Source organism: Lacerta agilis, chromosome 8 (genome assembly GCF_009819535.1).
Source record: "Lacerta agilis isolate rLacAgi1 chromosome 8, rLacAgi1.pri, whole genome shotgun sequence".
NCBI lineage: Eukaryota > Metazoa > Chordata > Lepidosauria > Squamata > Lacertidae > Lacerta > Lacerta agilis.
The window spans coordinates 51934260-51952919 of NC_046319.1; the positions used below are offsets into that span (position 1 = coordinate 51934260).

The 18660-nt window shown below is 45.6% G+C and overlaps 2 protein-coding genes across 2 annotated transcripts in view; both read right to left on the reverse strand.

Annotated features, from left to right (window-relative positions):
• Positions 1-1187: 1187 nt before the first annotated feature.
• Positions 1188-4064, reverse strand: LOC117052192 (C-C motif chemokine 17-like). The gene is made up of 3 exons (XM_033158967.1): positions 3869-4064; positions 2976-3096; positions 1188-1624 (listed from the first exon to the last, which is right to left on the reverse strand). The coding sequence occupies exons 1-3, from the start codon at positions 4041-4043 to the stop codon at positions 1531-1533; spliced, it is 390 nt and encodes a 129-aa protein (XP_033014858.1). The 5' UTR covers positions 4044-4064; the 3' UTR covers positions 1188-1530.
• An 8901-nt stretch (positions 4065-12965) lies between these two features.
• Positions 12966-18660, reverse strand: part of CX3CL1 (C-X3-C motif chemokine ligand 1) — a 32008-nt gene continuing 26313 nt past the window's right edge. Inside the window, exons 5-6 of the mRNA XM_033158679.1 lie at positions 14769-14889; positions 12966-13992 (exon numbers count right to left, since the gene is read on the reverse strand). Of these exons, the coding sequence (XP_033014570.1) occupies positions 13110-13992; positions 14769-14889 (1004 nt within the window). The 3' untranslated portion in view covers positions 12966-13109. The remainder of the gene's footprint in view (positions 13993-14768; positions 14890-18660) is intronic.

Genomic DNA, 18660 nt, shown 5'->3' on the forward strand with positions numbered 1-18660 from the left:
TAGCGCAGAGATGCATTTTAAATAAAAGGATACATTCTACTCATGTAAAAACATGCTGATTCCCGGACCGTCCGTGGGCCGGATTGAGAAGGCGATTGGGCCGCATCCAGCCCACGGGCCTTAGGTTGCCTACCCCTGCTCTGGGCACTTAAAATTTGTAGGCACCTTCTGTGCTTAAAAAAAGGAAGAAGACCAGAACTGGGCAAACTCGAAGGGATGACACAAAGGACCGTGAATGCCATTTACTGAAGGCCACCCAGAGATTTTTTTTGTTAAGGGGCAGCCTACAAATGCTGTTAGTGAGTAAATGAATGAATGAATCAAATAAATTGAATAAATCTTTATTATTTTAAGCTTATATTCCATCTTTCTTCTTTAAAACTTCCATAAACATAGGAAAGTTTAAGCTAATGTCAGTCAGCAGGAAGAACTGCAGCCTAACAGAACAAAAGGTCTTTTTGACTGAGGCTGTTGCCAGGCTTCCTTCAGGAGGGACTTCGCCAAGCTTGGAAAAGGTCCTGCTCCAAGAAGTCTTCAGCTTAATTTCTGTAGCAGCAGCAGGAGGATGAGGAGGAGGAGGGAAGACCCCCTTTGAGAGCTGCTTTGGACAGTGCAGGTACTTTCAGGGAAGAAATGGGGGAAGGCAGGAAGCCAGGAAGGGCCAAGGAAGCAAGGAGGCATCAATAGCCCAGCGACGGCAGCGGCATTGAGTATATATGACTGTCGTAAATGCAGCTTGCTTGCCAGTTGCTATTGACGGTTTCATACATAATCTGGTGTTAGCTAATTTTATGAATGAATTCAGAAAGGCCACAGTGCAAATGGTGGAGAAGGGGCCCCCAAAGACTCTGCTCCTTCCATGACCATGTCTGTGCCTGCAGTTCAGTTTTAAAGCAGTGTTGGCCATGATTGTGGTTTCAAGCCAAAAGCAATTCTGGGAAATGTCACCAAATAAAGAGTGAGGCATTTCTTAGTACAATTCCCAGATTTTTGGGAGGAGATCGGGGAGCATATAGCATTAACTAACCTATATAGGTAATCTGACGGACCCTTCTATATTTGAAAGGTTGTCGGAGGAGATGCATCTCCTTAAACCTATTCCAGTTAAAGATTATTTTTATTCATTACATTTCTGTACTACCCTTCTTCAGAAGACTCTAAAAGAACCCTTAAAAAAGAAAGGAGCAGAGGCCTTGTTGTTGTTACCCACCACCACTTACCACCTCGATCACAGCCTGCCCCACCCACAATGGGGAGATGCATTGTATTTCTAGTTAAACTATAACAGTTATATCTTAATTTACATGTATACATATTCATTCTGCAAACCGGTATCCTCTTCTTTGATGTTGCATTTCTGACAGTGCATAAGTGGCCACAGCTACACTGTTTTCGGTGCTGTTTAAATGTTTATAGATGTTTGTCTGTGAGTGGCTAAAAAGCATAGGAAGCAGAGAAGCTGGAAAGGAGGAGAGTAGCTCTTTGTCTTCCTTCGTTTTCGGCGGAGGTTCTTCCTTTGGTTCTCCAAAATTATGGCTTAATTTCTCTCAGCTGTGACAGTAATTTTTTCACCCATGACATCCTGGGGTCAGAACAGACAAGCTTTCCGATCTTTGTAACAAACCTGTAGAGAAAAGGCAGGATAACTTGGTTTAGAAACAATCTCTTGTCATATGCCTCCTGTAATCATATTTCCCTTCCTCTTGTGTAGAAGATCTACTAGCTATTGGAAGTGCAGGAATCCGCAGGTCCAGCCCTAGATGTGATTTCACTTCTTGGTGTGTGCAAAATGTCACCTCTTCCCCACTGACTGGCTGCTGTTTAATCCATTTATTTTTCGTCATTTTTTATATAATAACAAAATGACATATATAAGCAACAGAACAAAGAAACATCCATTTATGTAACAGAACAAACTGCGTTTTTTCATTACAGTTGAATCCTATTTCAACACAAATGGGATAGTATCTTCCACTATTACACCTGAAGCAGCAGGCCAGATCAGAGGGCACAGTGACAGGGCAGGGCAGGTGGAAACACAGTGGAATGGCTGGGGGGACACAATTAAAGTAGGCCGGCATGATACTAAAAGCAGCAGAAACTGAAAGAGCAGTACTGAAAAAGAAACTGAAGCAAAGAATTTAAAAGCCTGGGGAATCTTTTCAAAATAAACACCCCTAAAGCCGGTATTTGCCAAGCATTGCAATGACACGAAAGCAGGCACTTTCCTGGGGGAAGCCACCAACCCCACCACTGAGAAGGCTTTTTCTCCACAGCCAGAGATTTCCACACATGGTCCCATCCTCCATCCAGGCAATCAAGAAGCATGGTCACTGTTCAATGGCAGGTTCATTCCAGACACAAAGAAGATGCAAAGTGGGGCTGGAAATGTCCTGAGGGGCCTGGAGGGTTGCACTTGAACCTTGGGTTGAGGTTCCTCATCCTTGTAATAGTTGACAGAGGGGCACACATGGAGGCAGGTGGCCCCACTTTTATCCATTGTGGGGACAGCAGTGCTTATCCTCCTTTTCTTTGTGTTTTGGCTGTTCTCCCTCTCCAACTCTTACCTTCTCCCCTGCACTTGTTCATCTCTCTCTCTCTCTCTCTCTCTCTCTCTCTCTCTCTCTCTCTCTCTCTCTCTCTCTCATTGACAGATTTGTCCATCCCTTCACTGGGCAACTCTTCACATCAATTCCTAGAAAAGCAGTTCAGAGGAACCTCTGGATCTCTCAGAGGCTGCTTTTCACTTGTTATTTCCCCCCCCCCCCCAAACTTCCATTTGCCTGGTCTCATCACAAACGGTTCAACAAATGCTCCAACTGCAGCTCAACACAAATTTGAGGAACTTCACGAAATGCCATTTAATGGAATGAGAAAGGATTTTTCTGACACCCTCATCGCAGTAAAGGCCACGTAAGTGTCCTTATTTGAATGTTAGGAGAATACATAATTGGAGAGTGGCATTCTGTACTCACACAACAGCATCTAAGTGGCAATCACTGGGAGTCCTGTAGTAATTCTGCACTCTGTTGCGGGGAATTGGTCCTCCCATCCTATATCTCTGACAACAGTCTGACGGAATCAGAGGACGCAGTGCTGAAGGTGGTGGGGGAAGAGGAGAGAAGAGAGGAACATTATTATGACACAACACTCATATTTACTGTCATTGAGGCACGAAGCCTGATCTCATGTATCTCTACTCAGCAATGCTCCCTTGCATATTCAAAGGTGCTTTCCTCCTAAGGACAGAGGATAGCTGTCTGGTAGCAGAGTCACTTTGATAACCTGCTGGAATGTTAGCCAGGAAGTGCACGATGAAACAGGCGTGCTGTGAGCTATCAAAGCAAAACCCCCAAAGGTATTTTCTATACACACAGCATGCTGAAGAGGAAGCAGTTAGGAGGAACGCTGATTCAGTTACACTTGGGATTGCCAGCTTTGCAGTCCCCGTCGCTGTGCTAAAATTCAACAGATGCTTCATGGACACTTGATGGCAGGTGACCATGTCCACCTCCATGCTGTGAAAAGCTCAATCTTACCATTGAGCTGCTGTTAGCAATGCACTGATCCCTCCTGCCTCTAATCAGTTGGCAAACACCGCCTACTCTCCCCCACTGCAGCTCCATGAGACAGAGGTCCCTTCCCCTTCTCTAGCACTCATGCACACCAGTGTATGAGCACTAAGCCACCATTCAACACCTGCTTGCCAAGAATCTGATAGCTGAGATTCTTTAACTGGAGATGCCAGGATCTCAGCCTGCGATCTGCTGGGTTTCCCCAGTGCAAGACACTCTGGGGCTTTATAGTCCTTAGGTATTATAGCAAGCACACATATATACATAATAAGAGGAAAGTGCCACTTGCTCACCTTCTGTGTATTGATAAGAGAGAGTCAGGATGAGGGCGATCAGGAATGCGGTCTTCAGACTGCCCATGGCTGGCTTCTTCTCAATGTCAAAGAGCTTTCTTCTGTCCTGCTGCCTTTCTAGAAGCTGGAGAGTGTGTCCTTGGGGACGAAACTGTGTGAATATATACACTTCCATCACCAGTAAGGAATTCCCTAGGATTCTACCCATGTATTTCCACCCACATTCCTTTCCAGAGAAACTCTCAAAATGTCAAAGGCAATTCCACGATAGGGGGGGTCTCACTTCTCCTTTCAAGAGAAAAGGCGCCCACAGCTCAAATCCAAGCATTTGCAACGCGCGACTAAAGCTTCAGTTTGCAGAAGTGAAACCAGACCGGCACATCTTTACTTCGGAAGAGGGGGATCTGGAATTTTGTTTGCTACTCGGTGCGGTGGACCAGGTCAGAGAAGGCAGGCTGGGGGAACTGCAGGGGAAAGGCCATAGCTCAGCCACAGAGCATCTGCTTATCACACAGAGAGTCCCGTGTTCAATCTCCAGATAGGACTGCTATCTGAAATCCTGGAGAGCCACTGCCAGTCCATGCAGGCAGTACTGAGCTGGATAGACTAACGGTCTAACTCTGTACAGGGCAGCTTCCTATGATTCCCATTGCTAAACAAGAGGCTGGCGTCATATCTAGAAGGCTAAGCAGATATACCATACTTTCTAATAAGATTTCATAGATGAAAATAGGGACATGCTTTATAATGCCCCTGTATTCATAACAACCATCGCTGCCGGAACTCCCGGATTATTATAAATTGCTAGATAATGCTGAATAATCTATACTATCCTACGCTGCAGTAGCACTGCATACATTTAAAAGCCATGGGAGGAATGGCTAAAGAACAAAACAATAATCCACCAGTATTGCTACCACATAACAATTCTGGTTGTCCTATGATTGGCTTTCAGCTGATTGATGGATTTGCTCATGTTCAGTCATAATAGAGGTTTTTGGAGTGCATTTTAAGGAATCTAAGAGCTTATGTATGCTTTCCTTTTTGAATTTGGGTGCAAAAAGCACCATGATTTAACTGGCGAAAGACAGTAGACAAGGCTGGATCAGACCAAAGGCCCCTCTAGCCCAGCATCCAGTTCTCAGAGTGGCCAACCAGGTGCCTATTGGAAGCCCACAAGCAAGACATGAACACATAAACGATGCAGTGAAATATTTGTGAATGGAGCACAAATATTTAACCGACTGAATTTTGCAGCAATAATTATGGAAGCAGCAAACGGCCCCCACTTTGATGCTTATTTCAAGAGAAGTCTGTTTGTTCACTGAAACATGAGCACATGTGAGAAAGTCTTTAAAAACTGAGCTGTCATATGCAGCCATTTGGGGTCCAAACTGTTCGTCAGGAAGCAGACTATCCTCACGGCTTATTTAAGAGTCAACTAGGAAGACTGTGTTAGTGAATAAGTTAGAAGCTGTCAGGTTTTTGAGCCACTGGGGCTCCTTTTGCTTTTTCAGTATACTCTTTAAGTATATGCCCTCTTTCCTACACCCTCCACCTTCCTCCACACACCTTCATGCCCCCTTCTTTACTAGTTTCTTGACCAGCTCCAGGCACCAGATAGAAGCCTGACCAGAGGATGAGGCATGAATGACAAGGCTGGATAGGAAGCTGTCTTATACACAGTCAGGCCACTGGTCCCTGTAGCTCAGTATTGCCTACACTGAACAGCAGCGGCTTTCTGGGATTTTATAACAGGGCCATTCCCAGCCCTACCTGGCGATGTTGGGGATTGAACCAGGGACCTTTTGCATGTAAAGCAGATGCTGTATCCACTAGGCTAGAGCCCATTTGCAGGGAAGAAGGAGAATAAGGAGCTAAACACTCCTTCCCACCTGCCAATCTTCTTGCACAATGAAAATACTCTCTCTCCTCTCAATTCAATGTTACCATGGAAAACATGAGTTCAGAAATGTTCATTTGCCTCTGCCATCACAGGGGTCAAACCCATGCTTTCACATGTAGGTGGTCCCAAGCATCTCTATACCCAGTTTAAAACCCAAAAACCAGATCTCTTCCCTCAGACCTTGGTGAGTTGATGCCATTAGGTCTCAGTTCTCCTGAGCAGGGATAGAAGGCTCCATCCATTTCGGTTCTCTCAGTTTCTCATTTTCCCAACATTAAATTCAGCTCTCCACACTTTTGCAGCAATTTATAGGTGTGTTTAAAAACTCATGAAAATTCTTCAGTGTTTTAGTACAAATTTACCTAACAGATTTTTGCACACAGTTTTGACTGATGTACAAATGTGTGCAAGCAACGTCTCCTTAATATAATGCATTTCTGAGTGTTATTTTCACTTACATATTCATTTTTATGCACACTTTCTCCATGGCTATGCATTTTTGTAAACACTGCTTGGCTGGAAAACTGCGTTGTGAAATTCAGATAAGAGTGGATTTCAAAGGATGCTTGTGTTTTGGCTCTCATTGTTTCGGAAAGTGTGACTGTGATAGATCTGGCTTTAAATGTGAACTGAATCCCCTACCCACATCTCTACTACTGAGCAAGTAGAGGGCAGCCCTTGTGTTCTCCAGCAAACCTGGAGATGTGGTTCTCAGCAGGAAACAGCAGGGGGAGATGGAGGCCTTTGAGGAGAAGTGTAGAGAGTCAAATCTCACTTTTTCGGGTGCGAATGTCTAGCCTCTTTTGAAGAAGGAGAAGCAACTCCTGCCTGCCTGTTGCCACAGATAGGAGGATGCACTAATGCAGCAGAGGCCAAGGCAGGGCCCTCCAGAGGTTATGAACTATGATTCTCAACATAGGAAGCCGCCTATGTAAAAACACCAACCCTGCAAACAAACTTAAATCGACACGATCAACCTAAATATAACTAAAACCAATGTATTTTGTTCATGGGTCTCCCTCAGTGATCTATTATAAGCAATCTATACAATGTGTAACATATGCAAAGAATGCACCAGTTCAAAATGCTCCATACTTGGTTCATATTCATGATACAAAGTTGTTTTACATAACTATTGCACCCTTCTTTCAGATGTCAAGGAGATAAAGAACTACATAACTTTCAGAAGACACCTGAAGGCAGCCATGTATCAGGAAGTTTTTAATGTTTGATATTTTTCTATGTTTTACATATGCTGTAAGCCACCCAGAGTGGCTGGGGAAATGCATCCAGAGGTGCAAGGTATAAAAAATAAAATTATTGTTGTTATTATTATTTATTGCATGGTATTCTATTTTGACAAATTCTGATGTTCAGATCCCAACATGTTTGCAGGAGTCTGTTGGACCGGGGCATATTTCCTCTCTGTTATACTGAGTCCAACTGCTGGTCCACCTAGCTCAATATTGTACATTCACCCATGGTGACAATCCAAAATTTCAAACGGTACATTCCCAGCCCTGTCTGAAGATGCCAGGGATTGAACCTGGGATTTTCCTCTCTCTTCAATCCAGACAAAAAAATACCACTCCAAAAATAACCCGCAACTACAATTGAAGCTCTGGGACCGGCAGTTTTCTGGAAGACATGTGGGAAGATGGTGGCTGCTACTGCTGTGCTACCCCACACATCAGCTGTTAGGCGGGGAGGCGTAAACAAAGCCCCACTGCATCTCCAGTCTCTTCAGAGCTTCCTCAGCCCTCACTGACATCCTCTTTGGGCTCTAGGGAGGGTCTCCTCGCGACCCACGAGGACTTGCCAGCTCTCTCCCATCATTTCCAGGTTTGAATTTGATTATTTAATTATTTTCTGGCACGGTGCATACATGTGGTTGCCTGCAAGTCAATCACACATAAGTGATGGGGCGCTTGTATTCAAATGCATCCTGCCTCCGGTGATTGGAGAAATTAGCCATCATGGCTGGTAACCTTATCTCCATGGCAGAGATCAGCTGAGGGTTCTCTGCAATCCCAAAACTCTGACCAGGGAAGAAATGTTCTCCTCCTCCCCTTCCCAACCTTACAATCCTCATCCTCTGCAAATAATTGGGATTGGCATTGAGACAGAGATGTATCCCTTATGGGCAAATGTCTACAGATTCAGATGCTGTGCTGAAAATATTCTGCCTTTGGATTAATGTTTTCTAGGTACAGATGGTACAAAATCATTTTTTCCTGGTGGTTTTGTTCTTTTCATGGTATGCATGATATACCATACTTTTTCGTGTATAAGATGAGGTTTATTTATTAAGAAATTTTGTTAAAAATTGGGGTTTATCTTATACATGGATAGTGCATGGTTGCATGGATGTGGGATTGGTTGCAGCTGCAATGCAAAGATTGTCTTTGGCTATTTGGTGTGTCATTGGTGGCTGCAGCAAGGGCTGTTGTTGATTGGCTGTTGCTGCAGCACTAGGGTGGACAATTGGAGCGGGGGCATACGATAGGTGGCTTTTGCGACATGTGTGGGTGAGTGGTTTTCGTCAATTCCCCCTAAAAAAAGCCACTCCCCCAAAAAGCTCAACAAGTCTTGGCAATCCTCCCCACAAAAAGCTGAACAACTGAGGGCACCCCCCCCATTTTCTTAATTTTGCATCCCCCAAAATAGGGGGCGTGTTATACACAGGGGCGTGTTATACACGGAAAAATGCAGTCTATTTAAGGACAGTATGGGCTGTAGGTGGAGGAAGTCCTGAATGAAACTGGATGACACAATCGGAAGGAAAGGAGGATGGAAAAGGAAGTGAAAATACAGAGAAAATTATGTGGGGTGAGGAACAGAGAGTCTGGGTGAGCTGGACGAGTCCTAAACAGCTTGTGGTCCTACAGTAGGGGTGTGGGGGCTACACATTTTCAGGGTTCCGGCTGCATTCTGTTCTAAAGTGCAGGGGGGAAAGTGGGCAGAGCAATAGGTGTGGGTGGCTCTTATTTGTTGCACAATAGGGTACCAGTACATTCCAGCTAAGCAGAAGTCAGAGGATTCTACTCCCCCACCCACCCACTCTCTTCATCCTCTGTGACATGATCACAGTTCCAAGCCGGGAGGGGGGCAGCTGGGTACACTTGCTCCAGGCCTCGGAGGGCTAAGCTGACTGGGGGGGGGGGGGCTGCCAGTGGCTGGCTGAAGTTACACTGTCATGCCAATAACAAGACTTGACCCCCCCCCCCGGCCCTCAAACAAGCTCTGCATGGGCCTGGTTCCAAGGACGCAGGCCAAGCACACGAAAAAGCAATGGAAGAGAGTACAGAGCAGGGTTGGTGAGGGATATGGTTTGGGGAGAGGAGGTGTGGCCTGGGGAGGGGGAGTGGCCTTTGAGGGAATCTCAAGAGCCAAACAGAGAAGCTTGGAGGGCCATATCTGTGTACCCTGCAAGTGCCCCAGTAAAACGGGGACGCCCCGTTTGTTCATGTGAGAGCATGGTGGCAATTTTGGGCGCTGCGTTCTCGTGCCACAATCTCTCCTCCAAAGAAGTGCTTTTTCCAGAGCCACAATCTTGTGTGGCGCCCCAAAACACACATTTTTGCATGCTGTGCTCTCATGTGAGAGGCCCTCCTCCAGTGCGTATTTTGGGCTCCGTGATCTCATATGGGTCACGTGACTTGCATGGGAGCATGGCCGGAATGACACGTGTCCCGGTTTTGAGATTCAGTGCGTTGGAGGGTATGCATTTGCCTCCACCACAATTAGGGGTGCTCTCAACCCTTAGGTCAGACCCCACAGCCTTGCACAAGCAAGGGACAGACCATTCTGCAATGTTGCAAAGGTTCCTGGGTAGTTTGTCCATATGATGCTGCCTGAAGCGAAGTGACAGCATTGTTCCATCTTGTGCGCCACTGTATCTCCTGAGACTGAAAGAGTTGCTCCATCAGGCCTGTGCTTTGGGCTGGGAGGACGCCTGACTAGGAGGTCCACAAGTGCTGCTCCCACCTTACCATAAAAGGAGTAGTTAGAAGCAGAATAAATCACTTAAGCGGAAGGGTTTGCATTTGTTTTTGATATAGAGGCAGATGGTGACGCATTAAACTGAAACATGTCATTCTTTCTTTTGGTTTTGCTGATAAGAATCAATGTTATGGAGGAAGTCAATATCAAGGGGAAGAACTCCAGCATTTGTGCAATTGTAAACAGGGCGGGCGCAGACTCTAAGGACAAGGGCTCGATAAAGAAAGTAAAACACAAAATGAACTATATTCAGAATGCATTTTATAATCCCTGCAAATTTCCCCTGCTAAATTCCTTCCTGTGGGGCTCAGTGCTCCCATCTAATCTACTCAGCAGCTGATGTGGAGGAAACTCCCTCCTGTCCTAATCTTGCCTCCAAGCTTTCTTCCTCACCTAGTCCTTAATTCAGGGGTGGAAAACCTCTTCCAGCCCAAACTCCACATTCCCCTCTGGACTTCCTTCCAGGAACCACATGGCAGTGGTACCTTAGCTTGGTGGCTCCTTCCTTACCGTTATACTGCAGGTTAGTCTCTACATACACTCACACACCGGTCTCCACCCAGGGAAGCACAAGCCACCATCAGAGTTCAAGGACACAGTCCAGCCAGGCAAAAGCACTCAAAAGAGGGGCATAGCAAGGTCAGAGAGGGGTGTGGCCTACAGAGGGAGTGTTGCCTTGGCAGAGTCTCAAGGGCCTGAGGTTCCACATCCCCAAGCCATTTGCTGTCCTTGCAGCTACCTTTGGTAACTAGGTGGCTGGTTTATTAAGCATAAGAAGAGCCTGTTGGATCAGGCCAATGGCCCATCTAGTCCAGTATCCTTTTCTCACAGTGACAAACCTATGAGGAGTCCACAAGCAGGGCCTTAGCTCAAGAGCACTCTCCCCTTTTGAGATTTGCAGCCACTGGTATTCAAAAGCATTGCTGCCTCTGAACATGGAGGCAGAGCAGAGCCATCATAGCTTGGACCCGTTTGATAGCCTTACCCTTCATAAAATTGTCAAATCCTCTTTTAAAACCATCTAAGTTGATGGCCACCACTGCCTCCTATGGGAGTACACTTTTTCCAAAAAAGCACCCCACTGACACTGTTTAGAAAACCATGGTTTAGTGTTATGTGTAAACCAGACCAGCAATTCCTTTAACAAGTGTGCACTTTTTCATTCCAGTCTTCTTATTTCCCGATACAGGGTTGCCTTCAGATGTCTTCTGAAAGTCAGATTGTTGTTTATTTGTTTATTTCCTTGACATCTGATGGGAGGGCGTTCCACAAGGTGGGCGCCACTACCAAGAAGGCCCTCTGCCTGGTTCCCTGTAACCTCACTTCTTGCAGTGAGGGACCCGCCAGAAGGCCCTCAGCACTGGACCTTAGTGTCTGGGCAGAACGATGGGGGTGGAGACACTCCTTCAGGTATACAGGACCGAGGCTGTTTAGAGCTTTAAAGGTCAGCACCAACACTTTGAATTGTGCTCCAAAACGTACTGGGAGCCGATGTAGGTCTTTCAGAACCAGTGTAATATGGCCTTGGGAGCCACTCCCAGTCACCAGTCTAGCTAAAACAAACACCATTAAATGTACTACTGGATAAGTGTTTAATGGTTCTTGTATTTCTATTTGTTTAGAAACCAATAAAAATTGTTAAAATGAAAACAAACAAAAAACTCTTGAGACTCTTGCTACTGTCTGATTTTAGTGCTTTGACATTTTTCCTTGCTGCTTAAACTGTTCTTTTGGTTATTCCAGTACCATTCCTTGTTGAATTTTAAACCACTTTAGGCATTTATAAAATTGAAAGGCAGGGTGTAAACAAAGCAAAGTGATGGCCCTACACCTGTAATCTGTTAGTGGTTCCATAACAAGGTACTTTGGTTCACTTGGATGACACTCTTTTTTTATTCCACCTTGCATTTGAGAAAGACGACACACTACATGGGATCAGAGTTTTATTTATTTACTTAAAGAAAATACAAAACACCACATAGCAAACCCAGAAAATACCCATTCTATGGATAAGGATACAAAACTACTGTACACCTTCAGCTTGGCTAAATGACCTGGTTTTTGGTCTTGAGCGTTTAGTGCAAATTTCAACATACGTAATACTTTCCCACTTCTCTCCCTTACTTGAAATGGTAATTCCTATTTGCTTAGTCAGGCTTCCTCACCCTCGACCCTCCAGATTTTTGAGACTACAATTCCCATCATCCATGACCACTAGTCCTGCTAGCTAGGGATCATGGGAGTTGTAGGCCAAAAACATCTGGAGGGCCGAGGCTGAGGAAGCCTTTGCTAAGTACTTGGCCGCAAACACCAGCAGGTGCAGGTTGCAGAGGCGGAGAGTCCATAGCCAGCAGGTTACTTGGAGCCCCCTGACTAATTTCATGCTGGAGGAGAGTGAGAGCCTGGAAGGAAAGATAGAGCAGGGAGAGGAGGAAGGCAAAATGGAAGGAGGGAGAGGAAGACCACCACAAGCAAGCAGATCAGACCTCTAACAAGAGAGATCTGCCCTTCTGCCTGCAGCCCAGTGGGCAGGGAGAGAGGGAGGGAGGTGAGAGGCTCTGCCCCCCCCCCCACTGACATGCGGCCCCCATCAGATTACCCTGAAGGGAATGTGGCCCTTGGCAGAATGTGGCCCTGATCTACCCTGGTCTACAGGGTCTAACTGACATCGTGAGATTTGACTCTTGGTGGACTACGGAGACACCAACAGATTCAACACTTGCCTACTTTGACAAATAAAGGAAGATCAAGCAAACAACTTTAGAAGGAGTCCTATCCAAGGATGCTTGATTATATGTCCCCAGTGAGCCTTTGACCTTGGTCTCAGGTCAATATACAGTTGCCTTGGCACTGCTCCAGCTCTGCTTCCAACCAATCAGCATACACATGGCTTGAATGGCTCAGGAAGGAGCCGCTCTCTGTTCCCCTAGCAGAGAGGTTTGGTGAGAAGGCCTGCCTCCCACTTTGAAGGGGCCTGAGTTCATATTCCTTCATATTCACTACCCTTGGGCAATGTGTTTGCTACACCCTGCTGCCCAAGAGCAGGTAATGTCACAGGTCCCACTCTTGTGGGGGAAGCTCACACCATCTGCCTTGCCTTAGAACATAGAAGTCAACTCCTAGGGGCTGAGGTCCCTTCAGCCCTGCTAATAACATATTTGAGGGGGGCAGCCCCCCAAGTTTATGGGCACTGCCATTCATCTGATGTGTGTGCACTGCATCTTGTGACTGAATATGTAGGATGGGGCTTACCTGCTCCCCCTATTTTATTCAATGACCTTGGTTAAACCCCTGGAGTGAAAGAAGCATTTTTAGACACAATTCACAGGCAAGTTAAAGAATATCCATGGCCAAGGCATCAGATTGAGACTCAGAGGAAGTGAAGAGCAAGCCTTGGACCACTTCCCCAGGTGGTGTTCTGGTGCAAATGCTGGGCCTAGCGGATGCCCACACAACAGCAACAATGGTGAGACATAGAAAAGTCCCCACGGAAGCCATGAAGATGGTGTGACTTCGGGGTCCAGCCAAAGCACCGGGAGAGAAGGCAAACGGGACCTCGGGAGTGCTTGTGGTTGGCTGTGCTCTGCTTTTCCCAGTTGTGTTCTCCTGGTGAAAGCCTGGCGTTGACAAAGTACCTGCTGAATTGGTAGAAGTGTGCATGTTTGCTTCAGCAGTTGGGAGCCCCACAGTTGACTGCCGTCCGGTACCTGTGCTGGAGCTGCTCAGAACTGGAGTCGGTTGTTTGGAGGAAGCTGGGGGAGCAGCAGGTGCTGTGGTCGGCCTCGTGCCTTTTGCCGTGGAATCTGCAGTAATAAAATTGCTTATGGGGGAGCTGGATGGAGATGCCACCAAATCACGAGTTGAACCAGGGAACTCTTCCAGGCCTTTCCCAACAGTTGCGAGACTTCCTTCATATCTCTTTGGTCCAACAGAGGTTTGGGAAACCATAGTGCCACTTGCAAGGGTTTGGGGATGAAGGGTCGTTCCGGTCACCATCACTGTTGGTTTGGGAGCGTAAGTAGCTGTGGTAAATGTGACAGTGGTGTCAGGTGGACCCCCAGGGTGAGCTGATATGGGGACAGTACCTCCCAAGTGTTTGCCAAACCCAGCTGTCGCTTCTGTAGGAGTGTTCTGTGCATCCAGCTGCCTCATAACCTCCTGGACCCAGACTTCCTCTGGTCTTGCACAGAATTTCAGATTCTTCTTAGTGATCAGTCTGGACAGAGAGAGGAAACAACAGTTAAAAGGGACACGATCCAGCTCAGTTAAGCATTTTTAAAACTCAGTGATCATCAACAGATTTAAGCACATCCTTTAGCATTTCTTAATTAAGATATTCTTAAACATCTTTCCACATCCATTTCCATTTAACAAAAAAAGCCCTTGCAAATATTCATCAACATTATGTTGCACATTTCTCCCCGGCATGAGTAGCAGAAATAAACTAAAGAGCTGCAGTGAAGCTTGACACTCTGTCACCTCTGCATGCACCCTAAAAAGCCACCGTCCTCCCTGCTTTACTGTCCCCACTCCTTCCCTCTCTTCCCTCTCTTCCCTCTGCAGTCTCAGCTTGTGTTGTGTTTTATATTATATACTGTTTGAGGTGGAGCCCTGTCTTCTCATTGCTAATGTCTGGGGCACCATGCAAATTGATAGTACTATATATAATATACTCATAATAATAAATGAATTTACACACTCACCCTATAGAAGTCAGGGAGGGAAGGGCCAAACAAAAGACAGCATCACTACAGCCGTTGCTTTTTGCCATAACAACAACATCAATGTATTTTAAGCCTGTTCCCGCCCTTTTTTGTTCCTGAAATCAGTTTAATCATTTATGACCTCCTTAAAGAGCTTTGGATAGGTAGAAAGAAAACTGGAAGAAAACACGCCCCCTGTGACAACTGCATTTAACTTCCATCTCTTCTGATGAGAAGAAAACTGGATTGTACAATAACTGGCATAGCATTAATGGCACAAGGCACTTACATCACCGAAGTCTTCGTCCCACATGTCCTTTTCGTGTAATTGTGCAGTCTGATCAGGGCAATCGGTTTGGTTAAGTGATGACGGCATTCGTTTGCACAGCCTTTTGCTACTTCCGGTTCTCCTGCAGCAAGAAAACAGCACATCGATCACTGTCTGTTTATTTGTATGCCTCTTTCCCAGAAAACTGTGCCCCAAAAGGCTCACAACATATCAAACGAACAATAAGCATTACTGTTCAAAAACATTAGAAAGGATTGTAAGTCACAATGTCAATAAATAGAAAAAGGGCATCGGTGGTCCATACAATGTTGTGTAAAACAATACAAATGAGCAAACCTAATTTAACAGCATAAACACTGTATACAAATAAACTAGCCTAATAAAATGGCTGATACTAAATAGAAGAGAAAATTATACAAATACAAAATAGATCTGGATCAGGTCAAAGCAGGCCAATCTAGTCCAGCATCTTGTTGTCATGGTGGCCAGATAAAACCTATGGGAAGCCCAAAATCAGGACCTGAGTGCGACGACACTCTCCCTACTAGTAGCATGCCAAACTTTGAGGCTGATTCAGAGTACCAAGTATGTGTAGTTATTGCCATTAAGCCCAGGGACTTACCTGTGGCAAGGCAGGAAAAGACAGCTGGGACCTGGCATGCACCCCTCTCTTGTCCCAGATAAATCACTGGGTCTTTGGGGAATGGGGGTGGGGTGGGTGGGCAGGCAGCAGTGAGCACCTTCTGAGACTTTTGCAAACATCTGCACTGATTTGAATTGCTACCAAGCAGCCACTGGGCTATATCTGAGATGCTGGTACTGGTACTCTATACAGCTTGGGACCAGGGTACCTAAAATATCATCTTGCTGTGCATTTACCTAACAAATCACTGCAGTCATATTGGGGACCATAACCAACAGCATCTCATCAGGGGGTACATTCTGCATGGTGTCAGAATCAGGCCTTTACGCTTTGGAACAGACTCCCATTACATATAAACCACATGCCGTCTCTATTGTCTTTCTGGCCCCTATTGAAGATCTTCCCTTTACAACAAGCCTTTTAAATAGAGATTTATTTCTCTATTTTTATTTATTTATTTTATTGCTTTCATTGTTAAATTGCTTTTGGATGCTTTATATATTATATTTATTACCCCCACACACACACCTTTCCTGCAAATAACTCAAGGTGGTGTACCTGGCTCCCCCCCCTCATTTTATCCTTACAACAACCCTGTGAGGTAGGTTAGCCTCAGATGCAGCAACTGGTCACCCAGTGCATTTCATGGCTAAACCCTGGCCTCCCAGGTCCTGGTCAGACACTCTAACCACTATGCAACACTGGCTGTCATGGGATTTATAAGTGAATGAATGAATGAATGAATGAATGCTTTCAAAGGCTCCACTGCTTTCAGGGCAGGATGCTCACATATCTATGTGGTCTATTCTTTAAAGTTCTAGCATGCTTAATTCGGATGTAGTAGTAAACTATGGCCTGATCAAACTAGGAAGTGAAGGAGGAAATCAGTGTGGATGGCAAGAGAACATTTTTGCAGCCGATTTTATCGTTTTAGCTCATTTTAGTTTCATTGCATTGAGTCTCTTGTACACTGCTTAGAGGCAACTGTTGTTAAGTGTTATACAAATTGTCAGAACGATAAATAAAGTTTAGGAAGCACACAAGCCCAAAGCTTCTTCAGATGGCCAAACTATACTTTGCCATGGCATGTTTTCGGTTTCAAACCAGAGAACGATTATATAAAATCGTTTCCATATTCAAAACAGCTGCAGGTTGCGCAACTCTCTTGAATTCTTGCTGTAGCAAATGTGCCATGAATTCTGATGCATTAGGAAAAAGGATCATGTGAGAAAGATGACGATCTGCCAGCATAGACTGTGATTGCCCAACTCTTTCCTCTTTGAGGAGCAATTTCATTATTTTATTTTTGAAAACGAGTAGCTGTGCCTGTTAACACCACTGAGCCAACCCAGATGTCAGGCTATCAAAAGAAATGGCCGTGACTTCTGAGATACACATCAGCAGCTAACCTTGCAGAGGACTCTGGTGCCCCTATGGAGCAGAAGCAGGAAACGCTGCTTGCTATTTCTGTGATATTTAGAGGCACCTGTCTGAGGTCTGTCATGTTCACAGACTCTCTGTGAGAGAAGAGCAGGCATCGTGTTCTCATAATGGGGGAGGGAGTTTCAAAGTGCCCTCATAGTGTTCAATTCAACCTTTTCCACTTTCAGGGCAAACTGGGAGGAAATGATTCTGCAGATTTTCAGATGATTTATTACATCACATAAAGAGCTGGAAAGGAGCTTAGAGACAGAGCCAGCCTTATGATTAGGCAAGCTGAGGCAGCTGCCTCAGGTGGAGGTGGAATCCTGAGACAGCAAATCCTGCCCCTGGGCCTGCCTACTGTCACACCATGCTGCCCGCTGCTGCAGAAACAAGAAGCAGCAGTGGCAGGGGATTCTGAGCTCCTGCCGCTGCTTCTCCACTGTCTCTGGCAGTGGGGATGGGAGACACTCAGGGTGGTGCTGCTGGAGTACCGCAGTGTCTCAAGGCAGTGTCTATAATGCAGGATGCAGCCCCACTCCAGCCTCTTCTTAACCTTCATCCAATTTTGTGGATGCCAAAGTGTTCCCTCAGTACTCTTATTATTGTGCAAGTCACATAGAAACAGACCTACCAGGAAGTCGTTCTAGGACATTGTCACAAATTGTCACCCATACAAGGTCCTCACATTTTAGCTACCTATCACTTTCAGTTTTCCTTCTGGAAACAAACAAACAAACAAAATACCACCTGAGGCATAAAATGCCCCTGAAATGCATCAATTTTTGCCATTAGGGTGTTTTCATTACCCCAAACGTTAACATGTTTTCATAGTAAAATGTTCAGGGACAGGCCCTCAAAGAGCACTGAGGTCAAACAAGCTTGACAAAGGAATATACTAACTTTGCAATCACACCTCCAAGGACCCATTATTGCCTAGGGCATACCTTTGGTGGAACTGTTTTCACTCATTTTACAAAGAGCAAGGCAGCTTATGGCTGCAGAGGAAGTGCCAACAGGTTGGCACACACAGGGAGATAAAAGGTAAGATTGCCCAGCACAGACACATTTTCAATGGAATTCTGAGGCATGAACAGCCACCTCTAATCCGCTTCAAGAATTAGTAGTACAGATCTAAGAGCTCAACATCAAAAAAACTAAGATCATGGCCACTGGTCCCATCACCTCCTGGCAAATAGAAGGGGAAGAAATGGAGGCAGTGAGAGATTTCACTTTCTTGGGTTCCATGATCACTGCAGATGGTGACAGCAGTCACGAAATCAGAAGACGCCTGCTTCTTGGGAGAAAAGCAATGACAAACCTAGACAGCATCTTAAAAAGCAAAGACATCACCTTGCCGACAAAGGTCCGTATAGTTAAAGCTATGGTTTTCCCAGTAGTAATGTACGGAAGTGAGAGCTGGACCATAAAGAAGGCTGATCGCCGTAGAATTGATGCTTTTGAATTATGGTGCTGGAGGAGACTCTTGAGAGTCTCATGGACAGCAAGAAGATCAAACCTATCCATTCTCAAAGAAATCAGCCCTGAGTACTCACTAGAAGGACAGATCCTGAAGTTGAGGCTCCAGTACTTTGGCCACCTCATGAGAAGAGAAGAATCCCTAGAAAAGACCCTGATGTTGGGAAAGATGGAGGGCACAAGGAGAAGGGGACGACAGAGGATGAGATGGTTGGACAGTGTTCTTGAAGCTACTAACATGAGTTTGGCCAAACTGCGAGAGGCAGTGAAGGATAGGCGTGCCTGGCGTACTCTGGTCCATGGGGTCACGAAGAGTCGGACACGACTGAACGACTGAACAACAACAAC